The 21,229-nt window shown below is 54.7% G+C and overlaps 1 protein-coding gene across 17 annotated transcripts in view; it reads right to left on the bottom strand.

Moving 5' to 3' along the window:
* Positions 1 to 308: 308 nt before the first annotated feature.
* The window catches only part of Tnk2 (tyrosine kinase non receptor 2), a 37,805-nt gene continuing 16,884 nt past the window's right edge, over positions 309 to 21,229 (bottom strand). For 3 of the 17 annotated variants that reach the window (XM_057763795.1, XM_057763794.1, XM_057763796.1), the window contains exons 2-16: positions 16,991 to 17,171; positions 15,251 to 15,321; positions 13,262 to 13,483; positions 12,551 to 12,703; positions 11,842 to 12,119; positions 11,184 to 11,310; positions 10,668 to 10,814; positions 10,481 to 10,575; positions 6,671 to 6,865; positions 4,402 to 4,493; positions 3,701 to 3,820; positions 1,767 to 3,115; positions 1,579 to 1,674; positions 1,293 to 1,420; positions 309 to 1,071 (exon numbers count right to left, since the gene is read on the bottom strand). In XM_057763795.1, the coding sequence (XP_057619778.1) occupies positions 1,065 to 1,071; positions 1,293 to 1,420; positions 1,579 to 1,674; positions 1,767 to 3,115; positions 3,701 to 3,820; positions 4,402 to 4,493; positions 6,671 to 6,865; positions 10,481 to 10,575; positions 10,668 to 10,814; positions 11,184 to 11,310; positions 11,842 to 12,119; positions 12,551 to 12,703; positions 13,262 to 13,483; positions 15,251 to 15,321; positions 16,991 to 17,153 (3,243 nt within the window). In that variant the 5' untranslated portion in view covers positions 17,154 to 17,171 and the 3' untranslated portion in view covers positions 309 to 1,064. Of the gene's footprint in view, positions 1,072 to 1,288; positions 1,421 to 1,578; positions 1,675 to 1,766; positions 3,116 to 3,700; positions 3,821 to 4,401; positions 4,494 to 6,670; positions 6,866 to 10,480; positions 10,576 to 10,667; positions 10,815 to 11,183; positions 11,311 to 11,841; positions 12,120 to 12,550; positions 12,704 to 13,261; positions 13,484 to 15,250; positions 15,322 to 16,990; positions 17,172 to 20,354; positions 20,681 to 21,229 lie in introns of those variants that run through there. The other 14 variants (XM_057763788.1, XM_057763783.1, XM_057763785.1 and 11 more) reach the window with 14 other exon arrangements.

The following is a 21,229-nucleotide window of genomic DNA, read 5'->3' on the forward strand; positions in this document are numbered from 1 at the left end:
TAGATACATTACTTGGTCCTAGAGGAGCCCTGCATGCTATCCATTTCTGACCCAGCGCCAGTTAGCTCAGCTACCGGACTGTCTCCTGAAGTGTGTCCTGCCCTTCAGAAGCAGTGGAACAAGATCCCCAGAAGACTGACGTACCCAGATCAGAGGAAAGGAGAGCCAGCTCTGAGAGGGCCCAGGAAAAGGCTCTGCCAGGCTGCAGTTCCTCTCTCCGCCTATAGGGGGTAATAAAAGGCTGCTTGCTCTGGACAGCCATGGCCTGTGGAGACGAGGGACACAAGAAACAGACAGGCAAGAGTGGGTAACATAAAATAGAAACGGAATTTATTTCACTGGAAGAAGCGGATATCCAGAGCTGGGACAGCAACTTTGGCAACAGAGGCTGATGGGAACACATCGAACAGCAATGGGGAAGGGCAGGGGTCAAACAACAAAGTACTGGTGCCCCTGGGGTCTCCTTCCAATTGGGCCCTGCCAGAGAACCTGCCACCATTTCTCTGTTTCTGAGCCACTTCAGACTGTCTCCAGGTACAAGTTCACAGTGAAGCCACAAGTCACATTCTGTCCAACACTCCAAATGCCTACAGGGGCTCCCTGGAAAAGGGCCCAGCTCTAAGAAGGGCCTGCTGGATGCTGGCCTACCCTTCTGTGCGGCCAACACATCCTTCTTGCCCAAGTCAAGTCTGGCTTCCTTAGTCTAGTCCTCCAGGGCAAAGGCTGGGGCACACACTAGCCAGTAGCCCAGCCCTGATCTTGAGCCAGGGGCAGGTCACACACAGGGCCTGCCAGGCAGCTTCCTGTCTTGCCTTCACAAGGCTCCTTCCCACCTCTTGGCCGGGGCACTGAGGGCTGAACCAAGCTGTGCAGAACAGCGCTGGGTGGGTGAGTGAGGTGGGCAAGGTGGAGTCCCAGCCTCCTGCTCTGTCCGCGTGGAGCAAAGGCAGCAGTAGGTCCGAGCTGTGGGTTTTCCAGGCCTGAGATGGGCGTCTCCCCACCCCGGTCCTACAGACAGGTTCAAGTGGTTCCTTTCGGGCAGACTGTTGTTCTGCAGACAACTATCAGCGTCTGAAAGGTGGGAAACAGCAAAAGAGTTTATCACTCATGATAAGAACCAAGTGTCTGAGTTCTTTTCTAGACAAAGCACCTGCCTCTGGGGCCCTGCACCTGCCCTCTCCCCACCAGCTGGGGACTTCCTACCTATGTGTGGCCCTTCAGCGGGTAGGTAGGCTTTCCCCAAGGACAGTCTTCCTGGGAGAGGGAGCTACGGCAGTGTGTGACTCACTCACTTGTGGTGGGCAGGGCCACAGGAACCCAGAAGGTGGCAGCCAGCTTGCTCCAGGTTCCAGTCAAACATCTCTAGCACTTTGTGGCACTCCACCCGTGGCCGAAGACCCAGTCCAAAGAGCTGCTCCACCTGAGGGGCAAAGGGTAGTGGTGCCGTGGGACACCCTGGGGCAAGGGGTACCAGACCAGAGACAGGGCACATGACTCAGAGCCAGCGGGGAGGGTCAGGTACAGCAGAACCAGCTTTCAAGGCCCCTGAACGCCAGGGCAGGCAAGAAGTGATGGTACCTTCAGATACTGGGCAGCCCTCTGCACACTCCAGCTGTGGCTCTGCAGGGCCGCCTGGCACTCCTCTGTGGTCACCCCATGCACCATGGCCTGCAGCTGGGCACACCCACCCATCAGCACCACTTGGGCCCATTCCTCTGGGTCCCTGAGACCCCTGCCCTTCACCTTGAAGTGGGCCTGGCACTCACCATCTGGATCTTGTCTGCTGGCCGTGCAGCCTCTTGCCCATCCCCTGGGCAGCCCCTCTGTGGCAGCCGAGCAGTGGCCCTCAGGGCTGGTGGCCGAGCCCCTGGGTTGCTGTTATTGGTGGAGAAGTTGGCCTTTGGGTCTGGGGCAGCCTGAGGCATAGGTCGAACAGTAGCAGTGGGGGCAGCAGGGGCTGGGGTACTGGGTGGGGGCAGCAGCAGGGGGGCAGGCATGGAGGCTGGCTCTTCAGGGCTCTGGGCCTCCCGGAGGAAGCGCTGATAGCGCTCCAGGTAAGGAGGGCGCTCAGGTAGCAGGTAGTAGTGAGTACTGCTGACCTTCCTGCCATCGCGGACAATGGGCAGGATACAGGGGCCAGCCCGTGGGCCAGGAGCCTGGATCACTTGTGGCGTGGCATATTTAGGGTCTGAGGCAAAGCTTTGGGTGGTGGGCATGGTCTTTCCGGGTGAGCTAGAGAGCCGGTGTGGTAACGGAGAGCTGCCAGGTGGCACCAGGGGGCTTGGGGTTCTTGAGCCTTGAGGGGACAGGGGTTCCCGGGGAGGCACTCGGGGAGGGGAGGCAGGTCCAGGCCACCGGCTTGTCTCTTCCTCACCTGAGGGAGCCGGAGATAGCTCCACACGTGGACGTGTGGGCCGAGGGGGGATGGGTACCCGGGGTGGCACCTGGGGCTTGTCATCACCTCCTGGGGTGGGGGAGGGGGTCAGCTGGCCAGTGGGGACCTGTAGCTGTCGCATACACTCCTGCTGCAGTGCCTGGAAAATCTCTGCAGTCTGGGCCGAGCTGGGTGGCTTGCCGCCACCCTGGGGTGGAAGAAACAGGTTGTCCTCCAGGGCAGGGGGTGGCTGCGCCTGCTCAGGCACAAAGGCATAATTGGTCTCGCCCTGGCTCGGCCCAGCAGGGAGGTCTGCACCCACTAGCGTGCTGTTGATAGAGCAGACCTCAAAGTCGTCCTCATCCTGGGCCACATCGTCATAGGCAGGGGGCGGGGGCAATGGGCGAGCATCCCAGTCCACTACAGGTGTGGGATGTAAAGGTCGTGGCAGTGCCCGTGTGGGGCTCTGTGGTGGTGTCTTGTCCAGCAAGGAGCAGGCATCCATGGCCAACTGTGCCAAGGAGGGTGCACAGGGCCGTGAGGTTGGAACCACAGGCTCCTCGCCAAAGTCGATGAGCGTGACCTCGCCCCCACTGCTGCGGCCTGCCTTGGTGCCTGGCACTCGGGCCGAGGGCTTTGCGAGCCACAGCCCTCGGGGCAGGGATGGCTTCCTCAGGCCCAGCTTCTTGAAGTCGCTGGACAAGGGGTCTTGGTCCTCACTCACAGGGTCATACGTTGGCTCTGTGACAAAACGGGAGACCCCAACAGGGAGATGGTGTCAGGTGTGAATGGGGAACAAGGGAAGGTAGGATGTGTAAAAGCAACCAAGTAGCCCCACTGACCCATCACTACCGACTCCCCAGAGGTTAGCCTCTGCACCAAGACCATGCCTGACCCTGCTCAAACAGGGCAGAGCCAGCTGTCTGCCTTCAGGCCTCAATGTAGGCACCCCAACTCTACCCAAGCGAGAGCGGGCCAACATCCCACTCACACCTGACTCTGATGTTCCTGCCATAACACAAAAGCCCTGAACTCCTTGCTCTCGGTCTGGTTAGTAACCCCTCGCTCCACCTCTACTGGGGCACACGGTTAGAGCAGGCACGGGCCAACAGGAGCCTCCCTCAGAAGACAGACTCCTGATGCCATCCTGACATCAAGACACGACCTCTGCATGTCTGAAAAAGCATGAGCTGTCCGAGTCATGGCAGGACCGCATCATCTCTGAGGGCAGATGGGGAGGCAGGCATGCCGGGCCAGTTCAGCAGCAAAAGCTCACAGCACACACCCGCTTCCCCTTCCACACAGCCAGCCGCTGGGGCTCTGTACCTTCCAGGAGAGGAGAGGTGAGAGGAGAGAGAGGGCGGGGGCAGGGGCCAAGGCATCCTGAGCAGCCCCACTTACTCTGTGTGAAGATGGCAGGCTGAGGTGGGCGAGGTGGAGGCTCCCCTGTAGGAAAGGCCATGCGGACAGGGGAGGCAGAAAAGAAGAGTGACCAAGCAGGGCAGGGATGAGGGGGGAGGTGGAGCCAGACAGAGGGAAGAGTTCAGGTGAGAAAGGGAGAGGGAGGGAAGGAAAGAGAAATAGAGAGAGAGGTGAACAGGAGTGAGCAAACGCACAAACCCAACTGAAGATGGGAGGTGGGAGGGAATGGGGAGGCAGGATGGAACAGTTGTGTTCCAGAATGAAAGGCACAGGATCTGGGAGGAGGACGGGGCTCCTGGCTGAGACGGAGCCCAGAGTGGGGTTTTGGCTTGGGAGAGAAGAGCATGATTAAGGCAAGTACGGGAGCCAGGATCTGAACAGCCTGGGGAGGAGGAAGCTGAGGCTGCAGGGCCGATGTAGACCAACCCAAGGATACCCACCTCGGCGGATACAGCTGCCTCTCCTCTCCTCCCCACCCCACGCCTAGCCAGGGCCAGGAATCCAGCTGTCCCACCTGCTGCTCTGGCCCAACTGTCCTCAGAGTAGAAGAGCAGGCTTGGGGTGGCCAGTGAATTGGGAACACCAAGGAATGGGAGGGCTCTTACTTTTCACCCTTCCTAGATGCTGGGTGGGTCGGGAGGTGCTCAGCTCCACACTCAGCAGGTCAGGGGGGTCCATGGGGTTGCCCAGATACAATCTGTTGGGAGAGAACCAGGTCAGAAGGCAGAGCAGTGGGAGAGACACCTCCGGCAGATGAAGGCCAAAACCACAACAAAACAAAATCTTCCTGAGTGTTTAGTGAGCAAGGCAAAGACTAAGACACATTGCAGAGGAAGCTGAGTCACAAGGCTCCCAGACTCTGTACTGATCAATCCCTTGGGAGGTGGCTCCCACGGGGTTAGCACACCTGACTCAGGCTGAGAAGCCTGTGCCTTCATGGACTCCAATACCTTACAAGGGCAGAGCTGCCCTTGATAACTCTGACAGCACCCAAACCCATGCCAGGCTTCTACCTGCTGGCACATGGCACACTCTTGTTCTTCAGACCTTCCTGGGAGACTGAAGAGAAGCACCTGCTGCTAGCCCCTAGAAGGGTGGGCAGGAAGCGGCTTCCTGCTGAACCACAGGAAATGGGGAGGAGGTTGAGCTGCCGGGTAGGCTCCCCACTCACTCACCCCAGCCCTACACTAACTGTCAATACCTGAGACCTGGGACTTAGTCAGCAAAGCTGATTAAAACCTAAAGAATGAGATAGGCTGGCTATGGCACAACAGGAGCGGGACACAGGGCGCAGGGCTCCTTTCTTGAGAGGCCCTTACCTGGTTCCTGTGAGGCGGAGCCTCTCTAGGGGCCCATCGTTCTGGAGTATGGGGTATGGAAAAACAAAGGCCTATTTTACCATACTCTCAGGAGGAGGCGGCCGGAGAAGGGGTCACAGAGACCCAGCAGGAGAGCTGACAGAGTGCCATAAAGTACCTAATTCTGTATCTTTCTCAGATTCAGGGATCTCACTCTTTACCTAAAGACTGTGAATCTCCATCCCGTCCCTCCTCCCCAAAACAGAGCGGGCTGGGGCAGACTAGAGGAACTCTGCTCCCTAAGATCCCCCTAGGACTATGCCCACTTCTGGGAAACAAACTCCCTCCTGCCTGGACCTGCATAGACATGACACCTGACCTCATAGGTTCAGGGCTCCACAACTCTGGAAACCCCTGAAGGAAAAAAAGTGTTGCTCAGAGGCAGATGTCTTAGAGAACTGCTTCCCAAGTGTCTTCCCTGTGTGTCAGAAAGTGGTGCCTCGTCTACTGGGTGACAGGGGACTTTTTAGCAAGTAAAAACAAGTCCATCCCTGGGATTTTCTGGCCTTGATTTTACTTACAGTGGAAAACTGTGCATAGACAGAGCAGCTCTGCCCCACAGGGTGGTGTTGGGGAAAAGAGAATGCTGGGGGCCCAGCAAAGAGCTCCCTGGCCCACCACCCCCGAGCACCCTCAGCACTCGGTCACCTACACCTCGTCCCACCCCACCTCCACAGCCTACTCTCTTCTGGTAGAAGGGCTTCCGGTACAGAAGAAGCTAAAAGAGAATAGAAGTGAGGAAGAGCACAGGAGGATGTACGGCTAAGGACCTGCAGTGGGGAGTGAGGGCTGAGAGAATTCAGAAAGGAGCTCTACTTACTCATGCCTCAGACACCTACACACCTATTCTGAGGTAAACGCTGCCACGCACTGTGCAGGGCTGTGAGGCCTACTGCCTGCCGCTCCCCTCTGCAGAGTCAGCATGCAGTGCTGGGCTTAACCTACTGTCCTCTGACCCAGAGCACAGAAGGGGGTCATCGCAAGGGAGAGAGCAAATGTCATACACAGTAGCAGAGAAGAAATGACGCACAATAGAAAGGGATGTGGTCCAAGTGCCACACCAAAGGATCCCCAGGACAAGTGATAAACTAGCCGCAGGGATGGGAAGTTTTCATCTGTGTCCCTGCAGCTGGCAGCCTGTCATGAGAGAGAAAAGCGACTACAGAAAGTCATGTGCACACACACGACTCGAGGGCCAGCATCTGCACAGGCGACCCAGAGCAGCCATCCACTACAGGAAATACAGGGACCGGAACTTTCGCAATGGACCCCACTTGGCTGGAAAGGCCAACAAGGTTAAGACCTTAACCATTTCTGGCCTTGGAAAATGACTTTGGGGATGCTCTTTGCCGGCTCCTGGTACTGCTTGCTTTGAGCAGCACTAAGTTCAGAGCCTATTCACAGCCTTTATCTCATCAGTAACAGACAGCACCATCTTTGGAACCTCTGAGGGCTTGTGTGTGGTGTGGTGAGGCTCCCAGGACCGTATCCGGTCAGTCTCTGTCCAGGTACTTACTCATCAATCCTGTCAGGGAACCCCCAGCAGTGTCGGGGGTCACTGTCTCCATGCCCCGTGTGAATGAAGCTATTCTGTAGAGGCTGGCTGATGTCCTGGGCTGACAGGCCAGCCACGGAGGTCACCACATTCCGAGGGAAGGGTCCTACGCACAGCGTCCGGGTGTTCTGACCACGCCACCAGTAGTTCTCAGCCCTGTGTGACAAAGATAACACAGTGAGTACTAAGTGGGGGTGAAGTGACCCCAGGCAAGGGACCTTCTTATACTAAGGTCCCTACTCATGAACCCCTGGTAAAGGGTGTGCACTGAAGACCTCGTCCACTCAACAGTCCACTGTGTCCAACAGCAGCCTCATAACCTGCCACTCCTTGAAGAGGGCCTGGCTATTTGCTCAGCCTTACCCTAAGCTCCTCTGGCGAGGTCAGGTAGCTTCGTCTGCAGTCCACAAACAAGGAGACCAGCTCCAACAACTGTCCTACATGACTAGCCTACTTACCCAGGATCCGAATCAACTGAGTCTGCAAAACCAACTCACTCTCACAACACGCCCGTTTCCCCGCCAACAACAGGGGCCTACCTTGGTCTTGGGGGTCCCTAGATTCACTCTTCAGCAGGGTCCTAGGAATCTTAGTTCATATATCAGCCACAAGGAGCCCCATGAGTTTAGGACCATGCCTTCCAGTTACTATTCAGCCCTTCCACGCAGACCTTCAAGATGAAGGAGCACATGGAGACCCAGGGCTCCTCTTCCCTGGAGCCTGGCATCACCTGTGGGCAGGGCTGTGGGGATTCAGCCTTGCCATCCTCCCTTCTTCTCGGGAGGAGGCCAACTCTCTTGCCTTACAATACGAGTGGTCTAGATTTCCCAGTACGGCAAATCATGAAGACCTCAGTCCCTCACTCTGCAGACAAAGCAAACCCGTGTCTGACCCAGGCTGAGCCCACACAGCAAGTGAACAAGTGGAAGAGAACAGAGCTCTCTCTGGACACTCCAAACGCCCCAGAGCTGGCTGCGGAGGCCCTGTGTCTGCTGCACATACCTGAAGATGTGGACAGAGTCTGGGTTAAGGTAGCAGTGGTGACAATCATGCTGCAGGGGCCTACCCGCACCACCACTGCCTGCCTGCCCTGTCCCCTCACCTTCACAGCATCTGTCCCATCACAGCGGCCTCCCATGAACACAGCCACAGCACAAGGCTGGGGAGCTGCTGTGCACTGCCACAGCTGCCTTCTGGTCACTAAGGCTGCCTGCTGGCCCACCACCAGCCACAGCAACCCTGTGATTACTCCCTGCCTTCAGGGTAGGAAGGGCAGGGAAGGAAGGAAGAAGAAAGGACAACACCCTGAGAAGGAACAATCTCATCTGAAAATAGCAGAGCCATTCCAAGGAGAGAAAGGATCCTTAACTGCCCAGCACCTCCCAACATCAGCGGCTCCTCCATGAAGTAGCCCGTCCCTTCCCTGGCCGCTAGCCCTAAACTCTAGTCTGCCCACCTCCTACGGTGTTCTCTAACTCAGAGAGCCACAGCAGAGGTAGAAATATTACCCAAACATTCTGCTCACAACACACACAACCCTACCTTGTCCCTTCTGAGAGCAAAGACGAGGGCCTTCCACCCCTCCTACTACAGGAAGTGGAGGCTGCAGGCCAGGCCAGGCCAAGAACCTGCAAATGGATTTCAAAACTTCTGTCTCCACTCAATACCACTTCTGAAAAAAACAGGGCCGCCAGCCATGCCACCCTCCAAGTAAGACCCCTGAGAAAGGCCCATCATCACTTGTGTCCCACGTCTGTTTTTAGTTTTAGGGCTTTTTGTTTGTTTGTTTTTGGACAGGGTCTCTCTATGTAACCCCAACTGTCCTAGAACTCACTATGTAGACCAGGCTGGCCTTGAGCTCACAGAGATCCTCCGGTCTCTGTCTCTCAAGTTCTGGTATTAAGGAATGAGCCACCATGCTCTGCATACCTCCAAACCTAGACAGAGTTCCCTGAGCTCAGCTCACAGAATGTCTAGGTATCCGCTACCTGCCCCGTACCCTGAGAAGAGCTGAGCACTGGGACAAGTTGCATCCTAGAGCTGGAACCAGGAAGTGGACTGAAGACAGCGCCAGAAAAGAGAAATACAAGGAAGACAGGCAAGAGCCAGAGGAAGAGCCACAGAGACAAACCCAACCCAGAGACTCTCAAAGCTCATGCACCGGAGACATGGAGACAACTCAGGCAAACAAACAGAGCGATCTGGGGGTGAAAAGAAGGAGGAAAGCCCCGGTAACCACAGATACACAGGCCCACTCCCAAGGCTTGCCGGCTGCTGGAGTCTCGTGTCCCTCACCTCCCACCTCCTGAGCAGTTCCAGGGACCAAGTAAGAGCTGGCAACTCAGAGGGACCTGTTCTAGGAGTTGAACCACCACAGGCGGTGACAGTACCAGCAGCTGAAGGCAATGGGAGCCTGGGGCAGAAGGGAAGTACAGGGTGCACCAGGGACAACCTCCCAGGAAGAGACACTCCCCTGGCCCCTCCTGCAGCCTGCTTTGCTCTCCATGACCAAGGGCACCACTTCCAGAAACACCCGGGAAACTCCAGCATCACCCCCAGGGAACACAGGCTCCAAGTGGAGCAAGAGACAGACTAGGAAAGACTTGAGGCCAGAGGAGCACAAGACGAGATGGCTCCTGGAAGTGGAAACGGTTACCTCCAAGGAGGTTCCCTACCCACCCTCAAATCTTCCTATCTTCAGCCTATTTCCAGACTACTGACTCCTAGGCCTCTGACTTGCCCTTGAGGTCCAAAGCCGCACACAGCTCCTTCCAGCCTCCACGTCTCCCTGAGCAGTTTTTTTTCACTTCTATCACCACCCTCTCCCATTCTCTGTAACCAGCTGGGACGTCATTCTTGTTCCAAGAACAGAACATCATGAGAGCCCTGGCCTGAGGCAGTGGGACAGGGGTCACAGTGGATACAGGTAAATCTAACACACCCAGCTCCAGGGCCCATTCCACTGACTCAGGCTGGGACTCACCTCACTCACCAACCCCAGTAAGGCACAAGTTATACCTGAAGGTCCCTTGCAGGCATCCTTACCCAGTTCTGAGTCAGCGGAGGGGGTACAGGGAATCTCCCTTTGCCTCACTTTTCTTCCTGGTCCTCAACACTCACCCACAGTGCTAATACAAAGACACCCTACCCACAACCAGTTCCTCAGACACTCTGGGGATCAGATGACTGGAGGCAGGACCAGCAGAGGGTAGGGTCAGGGCAGGGGCTGGAACTAGAAATGTGGGGGATGCAGGTAGGCTGATTAAGGGATACTGCAGGTAGGATGTGACCTGAGTTTCAAGTAGGTCAGACACACAGCAGTCCTCATGGGGAAGGCCTGGGAATGGAATGGGAAGAGGTTCAGGCAGTGGATGGAGGGAGACGGTGACTGGGAAACCCCGGTCGTGGTGGTGTGTGTGGGGGGCTTGACAGGAAGGATGGAAAGTTGCCAAAAGGGCGAGGCAGAGCAGGGAGAGGCTGCTTGGGGCCTGAAAGGCTCGAGGTGAGCATCAGGCATGGCTGTTCACACTCACAACCCAGTCCTTGGGAGGTAGGGGCAGGAGGATAATGCCTGAGGCCAGCCTGAGCTACATGAGACCTCTCAAGAACAGAACCCTTGGCTGGAGACACCAGAAGTGAAGAACAAGAAACAAGTAGTGTGAGGCCTGTCACCGCCGCCGCCGCCCTGGCCTCTGTGCGCCCACGGACTCTCAGAGGCAGAGGGGCTGTTATGCACCTCTCAAGCCTGTGCCCTGGAAGGGACGACCCTACCTTCCCTCGATGACAGTGATGACGTCATTCATCTGGATATGCAGCTTGTCTGGCTCCTCGAAGTCCTGAAGGGCCCGCATGTCAGTAGGCTGAGCCTGAGGGCACAAACAGATCATGTCCGGTCCAGGCTATGTGTCCGATGCCCCCTCTTGCACTCCCCAGCCACCATGGGCAGATCCGCCCTCACCTCCAGCAGGAAGTCCCGAAGGGCCACAAATGTGGGTCTGTCCTCTGGTTTGTGGGCCCAGCACTGGACCATGACATTGTAGATATCTTGGGGGCAGTCCTCAGGCCGGGGCAGGCGCTCCCCTTCCTTGTCAATCTTATGCAGGATCTGCCAGGCAGGAGGGTGCACAGGTGAGGGGCAGCAGGGCTCTCGTCTCCTCACCGGCTTTTCCCTGACCGGACCCACAGCTGAAGATGACACACCTGGCCACCACGGCACACATGTCCCCAGAGCCCAAGATCTTTATTTCCAGCCTTAGCCCTGTCCAGAACTCATCTCTCATCCATGTCCTCCCACCCCATCCCTGTCCTGTGACATTCTCGGTAGCCACTCTCTTGGCTAAGCTCAGAGAGGCCATGTCAACACAGAACATACTGAGAGTCGATCAGAAAAGAATCAGTTCCAACAAGGTCAGGCTGGAAACCCGGGGAGGATGACACCCATCCACCCTATGGAGCCCACCCCTAGTCCCCTCACCTGGCTGCCGTTGAGGCCAATCCAGGGCTCCTGGCCATATGTGAACATCTCCCACAATGTGACCCCAAACATCCAGGTGTCACTGGCATGAGAGAAGGTCCGTGTCTTCAGGCTCTCAGGGGCACACCTAATAGAAAAGGGTCAAAGGGAAGGCTTCTTGTGGACCCTACCTCTGGAACCAGAAGATCTTATCATCTAAGCAAAACATCAGTCCAGCCAGGGCCCACGGCGGGTAGGTACCACAACACACAGGTGAACAGCACCGGTCTCAGCCTTCAAGATGCGGCACAATCTATTCCTGCCTGCGCCAGCTTGACCTAAACACGCCCACTGACCATTCTTTCCTGGCTATTCTCCATACATTTTAAATTTAACAGCAAGCCCTCCACAGAGCCTTTTAGCATCCTACTAAGTACCATACCCTTGATATCTCAAGAGCAGTTACCCTTGTGCCTTCCAGTATCCCCCTGGAGAATTCCTTGGATGGACGTGCAAACATGTACGTAGATAAGAAAGGTACCCCAGGCCCAGAACAGATAAGGACAGGCCAGGGCAGAGACGGTCCTGTGGTGGGTAACAAGAGTGCCCAGAAGCTTGTGGGTCTTCTGAGCCTGGGGTGGAACTCAGGCCCTACAGGCGGGCGGCACCTGCCCCTCACCAGGCAAAGGGCACCTTGCGATGTTCTTGCATGACATAGTGGTCATCATTCTGGGGTAGAGCTCGCATCAGTCCAAAGTCCCCAATCTTGACCAGGTCGCGGGTAGCCAACAGCAGGTTCCTAGCAGCCAGGTCACGGTGGATGAAGCGCTTGGACTCCAGGTATCCCATGCCCTCAGCCACCTGCACAGCGTAGCGGCTCAGAGTCCCCAAGAGGAAATGACCTTGGTGTTTACGCAGTCGGTCCAACAGAGATCCCAGAGGTGCCAGTTCTGTCACCTGAGGTCAGACATGAGAGGGTAAGCGGATCTGTACTCCTCTCTGAGGCAAGGTTTCCGGTCCCGTTCTGGACATCTGCCATAACCATACGTAATGCTCCTTCCTGACCTGTCTGCTCAGTTACCCCAAGTTCCACAGCTTCCCAGCCCTGTCTCTCCAGCCACCCCAGGGACCTGAGACCCAGACAGCAGCACCCCAATGAGGGTCAGACTAGAAATTCCAAAGACCAATTCCAGTTAAGGGCCAGCCCTTCCTACGGGCACAGCTCCTTGTCAATGAGACTAGAAAATCTAAAAATGGCAGTGCTGGGCAGGACCCTGGTAACCCCTTGGCCATGTGTGGTGGGAGACTAAAGCAGACAAGAAGAGTGCATCGGGGGCCCCCGAACCTGCAAGCTGCTCTCTGACCCTCCCTCCTACCCAAGCTCTCACCATCTTCATGGGTGGCGTGAGCACCACACCATACAAGCGAATGAGGTTTCGGTGGTCAAGCGAATGCATGGCATTGACCTCCCGGATGAAGTCGTCCATGGCCTCTGGCTGGCTCAGCACATCTGGCTTCAGGCACTTCACGGCCACACTCACCTGTCAGGATTAGCAGGGAGTTAGACCATTCATGGTTGGTTGCCAACACTGAGCTAACTGCTCCTTCCAACTCGGGGCAAAGATCCTTGTCTCAGACCTGTTCACCTGAGTGGGTGAACATGTCACCAGTTTACATACTACGTCCCGGGCGTGGGGACAGGGCTGACTGACCTCTGAAGGTCATTAAATGTGGGCCTGCTCTTTCTAGGAAAATTCTCAAGTTAGCAGTGACAGTCCATGAAGAGATGAGCAGTATGAAGACAGAAATTTGTTTAGCTATTTCTGCAAGCTACAGAACTGCAGATTGCAGCAGCAGCCTCCCCTGGAAAAGGGGATGTATCTGAAATGAACAAAACACCTGTGGGCTGGGGGCTGGAGAGAAGACAACTGTGGCTCTGCTTCAGTCAAGCAACGGAATTGCAGACCACTGGTCTTTCGCTTTTCAGAGTTCAATCTTTCACAGTAAGCAAACTAAAATATTTTTAGAGTTGAAAAAAGAAGCCGCTGTGCTTAGTTAAGCCTGAAGGCGAGTCCTTTTACAACCCACACAGAGCTCACCGTCTTTCCCGCAGGGGCGTCCCATTCACCCCTGCGCACCACGCCAAAGGAGCCGTCTCCCAGCTTCTCCAGGAGGCGCAGGTCCTTCTCCCCGATGAGGCAGGTGAGGCTCTGCAGGGTCCCCTCCCCTGCCAGGCCCCCTGGGGTGGGTGAGGGCTTCCGGAAGGTGCTCTGAGAGTGATGGGGAGGGAACTCAGCCTCCAGCCGCTTTCCACTGAACACCTGTTTGAAGACATCCAGGAGTCAGATGGAACCAGAGCCCAAGAATCACTCAGTTCCACCCCACTGGTAAGCCTCACACAACTGGCTTTGCCAAGCTGCCCAGGGGTAGCCCTCCTCCCGGGTATACCCTAAATGATGATCCACAGTTAAAGCCTCGGGGTAGGTGTCAACAACAGGTAAAAGTACAGTTTATGGCTAGAGTGACCCTAACTGGTCTGTGAATGGACAGCACAAAGCCCTCTGGGTACCCCCACCCCTGGTCTTCAGCCCCTCCCCATCCTACCCTTCCCTTCCTGAACCTCTTATCCATCACACACTTTTGCCCCTAGCACACAAAGAGAGGGTAGGAGCCTGAGGGGCCCTCCAAACACCTCCCTGTCCATTTTTAGCCCTGGCCCCTTCTCTGGGTTAACCATTTGGCGCTGTCTGTCTCTACCCTCCCTGGGGAGTCGCCTGCCCTTCATCCTGCCCAGGGGAGAAGATAATTTTAGTCTGAGGTTGAACCATGAGTGTGTGTGTTGTGTGTGTGTGTGTGTGTGTGTGTGGTGCAGATGAAGTGAGTCTTTTCTGGAGAAGGGCCTGGGAAGACAGCTGGGGTTCTGGAGAGGAGCCTAGAGTCAGAGGCTGAGAAGGAAGGAAGACTAGAGGGGGTCTCTGAGGCCTGTTTTTGAGAAGGAAGTGCCAAAGGTCAAGAGACGGGAAAAGAGCCGTGAGCAGGCCTGGGCATGGCAGTCTGCGAGGACCTTCAGAGCTCTAGATCCAGGCTGCAGACTGGCCTCGGCTCCCCAATGTTGGCCAGCCTTCCTGCATGTGCTAAGGGCAATCAAATCTGAGGTCCAGTGTGGACCCCGTTCCTTCCTCCCAGTAACTAGAATTACTAATATACTAGGTCTCCCTCAGCCACTGCAGCCAGGAGGGACCCTTCCCACAGTCGTACAAGGTAAGCTGGGTAACGAAGCTAACACTGGTTTCCTGGAGACATGACCGTTTGGAGAAGGACACTGATCACCCAGAGACCTACTATGAGTCAGGCACAGATCCAAAGCTGCTACATTGCTTCTCTCTCTCACCGTCAATCAGCCCGACACACTCATCTTTCACTAAAACCTGGGCAAAGGACCAGGACTGTGTCCCCAGAAAAGGCCACAGGCTCTCAAGAGACAGCCCCTTTGCCAAATTGCAGCCAGGAAATCTCTACTGCCCAATCCCTGACCGGCTGTTCTGTCCTGCTCACCCCCCTACTCCAGTTGAGGCCAGGAGTGGGGAGGGAGGCCCTGGCTGGCCCACTTCCTCTCTCATTGTCTTCTAGACAATGGGCAAAGTTCCACTGAGTCACATCAGGGACTCACAACACCACAGACCCAAATTAGGACGGGTGCGGGGAGCTGTGGGGAAGGAAGTCGTCAGCAGAGCCAGATGACCAGAGAACATGGGGGACGCGGGGCGGCATGTCAAAGCCAACATGTCCAGACAGTCCTCGCTACCCTACGATGGACACTGGCCTGACTCAAAGGGACAGTTGTCAACAAGTCTCTGCCCCTGCACACAGAGAGACTGTTCACGTGTCCGTCTGTGACGGAGACAGACACTTAGCCAGGCAGCTCCACAAGTGCCCTGCCAGATAAAAGCCTGAAGGAGGGGGTCTGTACAAAGTGTGCAGGAGCTGGTGAGATTACACCTGCTGAGGACAGGATGCGGGTCCTAGGCCCGCCAGCGGTGTGAGACCCTTGGGGTGCCCCTCCGCCCACACACAGTCTACTCACGCACCTTGCTCATCCACGACTTGCGTTTGCACATGACCTTCCTCCTCTTCACAGCCTCCCACAGACGCCTCTGACCTGCAAGGAGGGAAAAGGAGCCCAGGGCTGTCGAGGAGACTGCTGTCCACCTGGCAGGCTTCCTCGGTTCCTCCGGTAGGCCCACCAGTAGCTACCTCTCAGGACATGGACACCAGTTGAATTAGTTACTCAGCCAACTAGGAATTTCATTCACCCAATCTCTGCATGATTCTCAAGCTGGGTGGAGGTGTCTTTTCATCAAAACTGAACAGTCATGGCGGGCAACTGACTTTCCAACTCTCCAGACAAATTAGGAAAAGATATATACAGAATTCCCTCCATTCTAAGGTTTATTTCCCATAAAATGTCCTTACACTGCTGACACCAGGCACCATGCTGGCTGGCTTCACACCAACACGACACAAGCTGGAGCCATCAGAGGAGATGGACCCTCAGTTTAGAAAGTGCCTCCAGAAGACCAGGCTGTAAGGTATCCTCTTAATTAGTGACTGACAGGGGAGGGGCACCCCTGGGCAGGCTGAGCAAGTCATGGGGAACAAGGCAGTAAGTGACACCCCTTCATGGCTTCTGCATCAGTTCCTCCAAGATCGTGTCCTCTCGACAGCTCCTGTCCTGACTTCCTTCGAGGGTGAACAGTGACATGGAAGTGTGAACCAAATGAACCCCTCCCTCCACAGGCTGCCTTGATCATGATGTTTCAGCACTCAGCGGTAACACTAAGACAGATCAACTACCCAGGCCTAAAGCAGCAGAAGTTAGTGTCATTTTTAATCTTACAAAACACTTGGCTCTTCTGAGTTGAACACATTAAGGTTTCTGATTGTGTTTTTTGAGACAGTCTACAGTAGCCCAGGATGGCTGAGTCTGCTTCAGCCCAGGTAGCTGAAGACAGATCTACTGCTTCTCTGCTAGATTTACTGGTGTTGGCCACTACACCCGTTTGTGGTGCCAGGAATTAAACCCAGCACTCTGCTTTTTAACAAGCGCATTCTACTGCGACCCAATGATTCCTGATGATCCAGAGAACGCCATGACTTCTAGCCGTCAACTGGTAGATTCAGTTTAGAAAGAAACTAAAGACAAGGTTTCTGTGTGTTAGCAAACCATCTGAGAGATGTACTTTAAAAGACTTTACATTTTTATTTAAGGATTGTGTGTGTCAGTGTACACACGCATGTTGGGAGGTGCGACCTGACTGCCTTTAACCATAGAGCCTAGAGAGACTAAGAGTTTTTGTCTTCCCTTCTCACTGTAGAGCTCTGGTGTTCAAAATCAAACAGAAGAGACAAAAGGGACACCGGAAATACATCCCACAAATATCTGCTCAAACACAAATGGGACGGGCTGGGAAGCAGGCCTGGGAGCCAAGGCATAATCCCGGCTACCAGTGAGCCAAGACAGGAAGAACTTAAGTCCATGGTCCACTTTGGCTATGGACAGGTTCAAGAGGGTAACTTACTGAGAATCTGTCTCAAAAACACAAAGTACAGAAAGGACTTTCCAACTCACATTTACAACCAGAAACCATTCCCAGGGAACCTTGTGACCTGCACCTCTACTGGTGCCTCCACTCATCTCAGGGGCTCTGGATCTCAGGCTGACAAAGTTCTCAGCTGCCATGACAAAGAGATTCTTCTGTGTCCTAGGCCATACTAAAAGTACCAAGTCAATGGTCAAGAGGATCAGGCAAGGCCCACGGGCTACCTACCAGGCCGGCCCATGCCAATCTTTTCCAGGTCCTCATTCTTGACATACTCAAAGTGGGACAGGCGGGTAACGTTGAGATCATCGCGAAGCCTCAGGAAATACTGCTGCAGCTGCACCTCGGACAGCAGCTCCAACAGCCAGCCTGTCCCCTCCTCCGGCTGCATGCTGCTGCTCCCCAGCCTCTGCGGAAAAGGAAGCATAGCTGAGGGGCCAGGGCATGTAAGCAAGTGGCAGGAGACCTGGCCATCAATGCCCTTGGCTCACCCACATTCTATAGAACCCAAAGCACTTTCTCGTTCCCCCAAACAGCGGAGATGAGTCCCAAACCAGAGCAGTCAGGAATCAAGTCTTACTCCCAAATCTGTGCTCTCTGTCTGAGTGAACTGAGATCAACTGCGCTCAGGGACCTCAGGGAATCACAGGCCCCTGAAGCACAGACTAACAGTATCAGTCATCTTACTCCTACAGTCTCATTTAGAAGTCAGGGTGGGGTACAGTGGCCCTGAGATCCATCCACTGGACCCCTCATCAGACAGACCCCACAGAAGATCTCTGTCCAGTTCTTACTGCCTGACACCACCAGGCCTTTCCCACTGACCCACGGGCAACACCCAGGTGCTTAAAGTGCCATAAGATGAAGATGCGAGTGGGAGGTGTGGACCAGGGAGGGTCAGACATCCCAGTAAACGGGCGCTCGCTTCCCTAAACAGCTGCCACAAGAGACTAAGGCCCAGTACTTTAACCAAAGCCTGTCAGTTTTGCAGTACCAGATGTCTCAATCTGTATGAAATCTTACCTTCAAAAATATATTTGGAATGGCAACACATGCACATGGTAAATACTCAGAAGGCACAGGGAACCTCATTCTCTCTCCTCCTGTGCAGCCACCTAGCTCCTAGTCCCCAAAGCCAGCTGCCAATGTCTTCTAAGTGTCCTTTTAAGTCACACATTACCCATACTGCTGTTTCTCCTTTTTCACTTAACATTTTATCTGTCTCAACTTTTAAAAGACGCCAAACAGTGCAACTTTGAAATATGTGTGCATGCACACACAGTCTATACGTACTGGCAAAACAAAATGTACCTGCAGGCTACAACCAGCCAAGGCTGAGAGTGCCTGTCCAAGGTCCAAGGTCCAGAGGAAAAGGCCAAGACCACCTTCAAAGCTAAAGTCAAACTCACCCCTGTTTGAGTAGAACACCTGACAATAAGCACTTTCGCAGACCAGACTCTGATCTCACCTTAGTTCCTGAGGAAGAAGACAGGTGAGGTGAAAAGGCCAGCTGTCTATTATGGGCCAGGTGACCCGTTCCTGAACATAGCACACTCTCAAGACAGATGCAGTAAGAGGAATGGGCCGCCCAGCCTGAGCCTCCTACCCCCACAGTTCCCGGTGGTCCTGCCAACACCGTGCTAGGAGCTGCAGCTCAGATTTTCCCTACACCTCAGGGCTCCACAAAGAGTAATGGATAGGAAGGACAAGCCCTTGGTTCAAACCCTAGCTCTTCCACCAAGGAGACTGGGTTGGTGGGTTGCTTCCAAACTTTAAGCTGTAACCCTTTATTTGGATGGTTCTCTAAGGGTTGTACAACCCTCCAGAAAGAAGATATTTTTGTCTGTCATAGTGGGGGGGTGACATTTAGCGGGTAGTAAGGGGTAAGAACATGAGTTATTCTGCAATGCACAGAACAGATTTGAACACACGGATTCCATGCAACTTAATTCATGCAGGTGAAAACCATTAGAACGACCCAAACCTAGACTTAGATTCTATTGTACATTAAACAAGAAAAGGCTTTTGTAGTTTTACTGTAGCCTGCTTTTCCTGAACCGTGTGAACCGTTTACTGTGCAACTGAGGAAAACGCTACTATTTGGAATATAGCAAAAGTCCACGATCAGATGAAAAATTCAGGGAATATACCCCATTATCACAAAACTCCTCCCAGTGACTCTCTTGAGGCTTGAGCCTCTTTGGTCCCTCACAATACAGCTAGTGCATGATAGAATACATCAAGGGTTACAAACTATTTTCCTCTTTTTCTCCACATATTATAGTTGGCACCATGTTTATTGACTCTACATATACTTAATATGTAACATTCCTGTTAACTGTATTTGTGAAGGGAAGCAAAAAATAATATATTAATACTTCAAAACCATAGTTATGGGGCTGGAAAGATGGTTCAGAGGTTAAGAGCACACACTGTTTTTCCAGAGGACCAGGGTTCAATTCCAGCATCCACATGGCAGCTCAAAATCATCTGTAACTCCTGTTCCAGGTTATCTGACTCCCTTTTCTGGCTCCCTCAGGCACTGTACGCACATGATGCATAGACATACATGCAGGCAAAATACCCATATACATAAAATAATAAGAGAAAAAACTTGAGAAAGCTACAGTTTCTACGTCAGTTCTAAACGCTTAGTTGTACTGACGCATTCGTCCTCAACAAAATGAACTATTTGTAAACAGCGTGTGGGGGTTAAGCAGATGTGTCCCTGCTTTCCAGAGTAAAGCCCGAGGTGCAGGGTGAAAAACCACTGCACCGGGCTCCACCACTGGCCTTGGGCCTGGAGCGAAGTGGCCCCATTAGCTATGTGGCAGGGCTTCAAGATGAGGGTGACTGGTCCCATCAGGAGAAGCAGCCACGGGTCTTCCCCTCCTCCCACACCCTCAAGCCATAGGACTCCAAACTCCCCATTTCCATCTCTAAACTCCAGGTCATAGCTCAAAGTCACACCCTGAACAGTCAGGGAGGGCTCAGTGAAACCCAGAGGCCCTGCTGAAGCTACCTAGAAAGCCCAGCCCAGCCTGTCCCCCTTCCTTCACAGACTAGCCAACACACCTCCCTGATCAGCTGGACACTCCCCTCTCCAGTCCTCAACCCAGGGACAAGGCACCCATGAGGGAGAAATATGAGGCCTAGAAGACATCCTGGCAAAGAGAGGAGTCAGGTGGGGGTCTAGTCCCGTTGCTACTGCTAAGCCTAGAGTGACAGCCCCTAAGACTCCCTCCAGCCACGTTCCTTTGTCTGTGATGCACAGGGCACTAGAGCAGCGACTCCCAGCTCAGATGGTCTGGCTCACAACATGGTAGGAAATCTACACTACCTGTGTACGGCACATGCAGACGCATGGCCTGCATGTCAGCACACACCAGACTGACCACACACTCATACATGTAGGCGTGCACACAGGCGGTAGCTAGGAAGGAAGACACTCCAGCTTACACTCCATGAGCCTCAGGAAGGTGCCCCTCAGTCATGCCTACTCTGCCCCTCTGTAAAGTGCAGCTACCGTGGGGCTAACCATGTCCACAGCCAGTGCGATTCCCACCCCCAGCCCCCCCACATCACCACTCACTGTGTACAGACGTCGCCGCAGTCTGGCCAGGAGAGGAAAGGAGAGCTCGAGGCCAGGGAACCGACGGGCTGCTGGCATCTCCACAAACTGAAGCCCCTAAGAAGTCAAAGGAGCTATGGCCTGGATCTAAAGAGGGCAGGCAAGGGCCGCAGCTTCTGAGTTTTATGCTCTGCCCAGCAAGGAAACCAGCCAGGGCGTGGGAAACCTGTCCTAGAAATCCCCCAAGTCCCACCAGAAGTAGGGAACAGGGAAGAACGGAGTGCCGGCTTTCCTCCACAGCTGGCCGCAGGCTGGGTCCTCTCCTGTCTCCTCTCCCTCTCCGGGGCAGTGCTCACAGCTCTAGTCCTACCCCCGGGCTTCCCAACACAGCCTGCTTGCCCGCCTGTCCTCCTTCCCTCCCTCCCTCCCCAGCTGAGCGGCTCTGACACTGGCTGAAAAAAGACCTTTCTGAATCACTGCCAAGAGGACAGCAGGAATGGGGGGGCACTCTTCCTCCTAGCACCGGCCCCAGTGATTCCCCATACACAAGGCTCCCTGTCTCTAGCCTCCACTGCAGCCCTCATGGTTGCAGACAACCCCGGGGATTTCAGTGTAGGGGCCGTGAACCAAACGGCACATATAAAAAGGGGTTACAAGCCCCCATGGGGCTTTTCTGGGCCTATGGGGGCTTGGATTCTGAGTCTTTCCTGGATCCTGCAGACAGATCCTTCAAAGACCCTCCCCCACACACGTCCCAACCTTGGCTGGGTGTCTCCTGGCTCAGACCCTAATGTGGCCCTGTTACCCTGGTGCCCGACGGAAATAGGAGGCTGGCAGCCTGCCAGAGTGGGACAGTTCAGCCAAGGGGGGCGGTGAGAATCTCCACCTCTCCCCTG

Source organism: Chionomys nivalis, chromosome 3 (genome assembly GCF_950005125.1).
Source record: "Chionomys nivalis chromosome 3, mChiNiv1.1, whole genome shotgun sequence".
NCBI classification, from domain to species: domain Eukaryota; kingdom Metazoa; phylum Chordata; class Mammalia; order Rodentia; family Cricetidae; genus Chionomys; species Chionomys nivalis.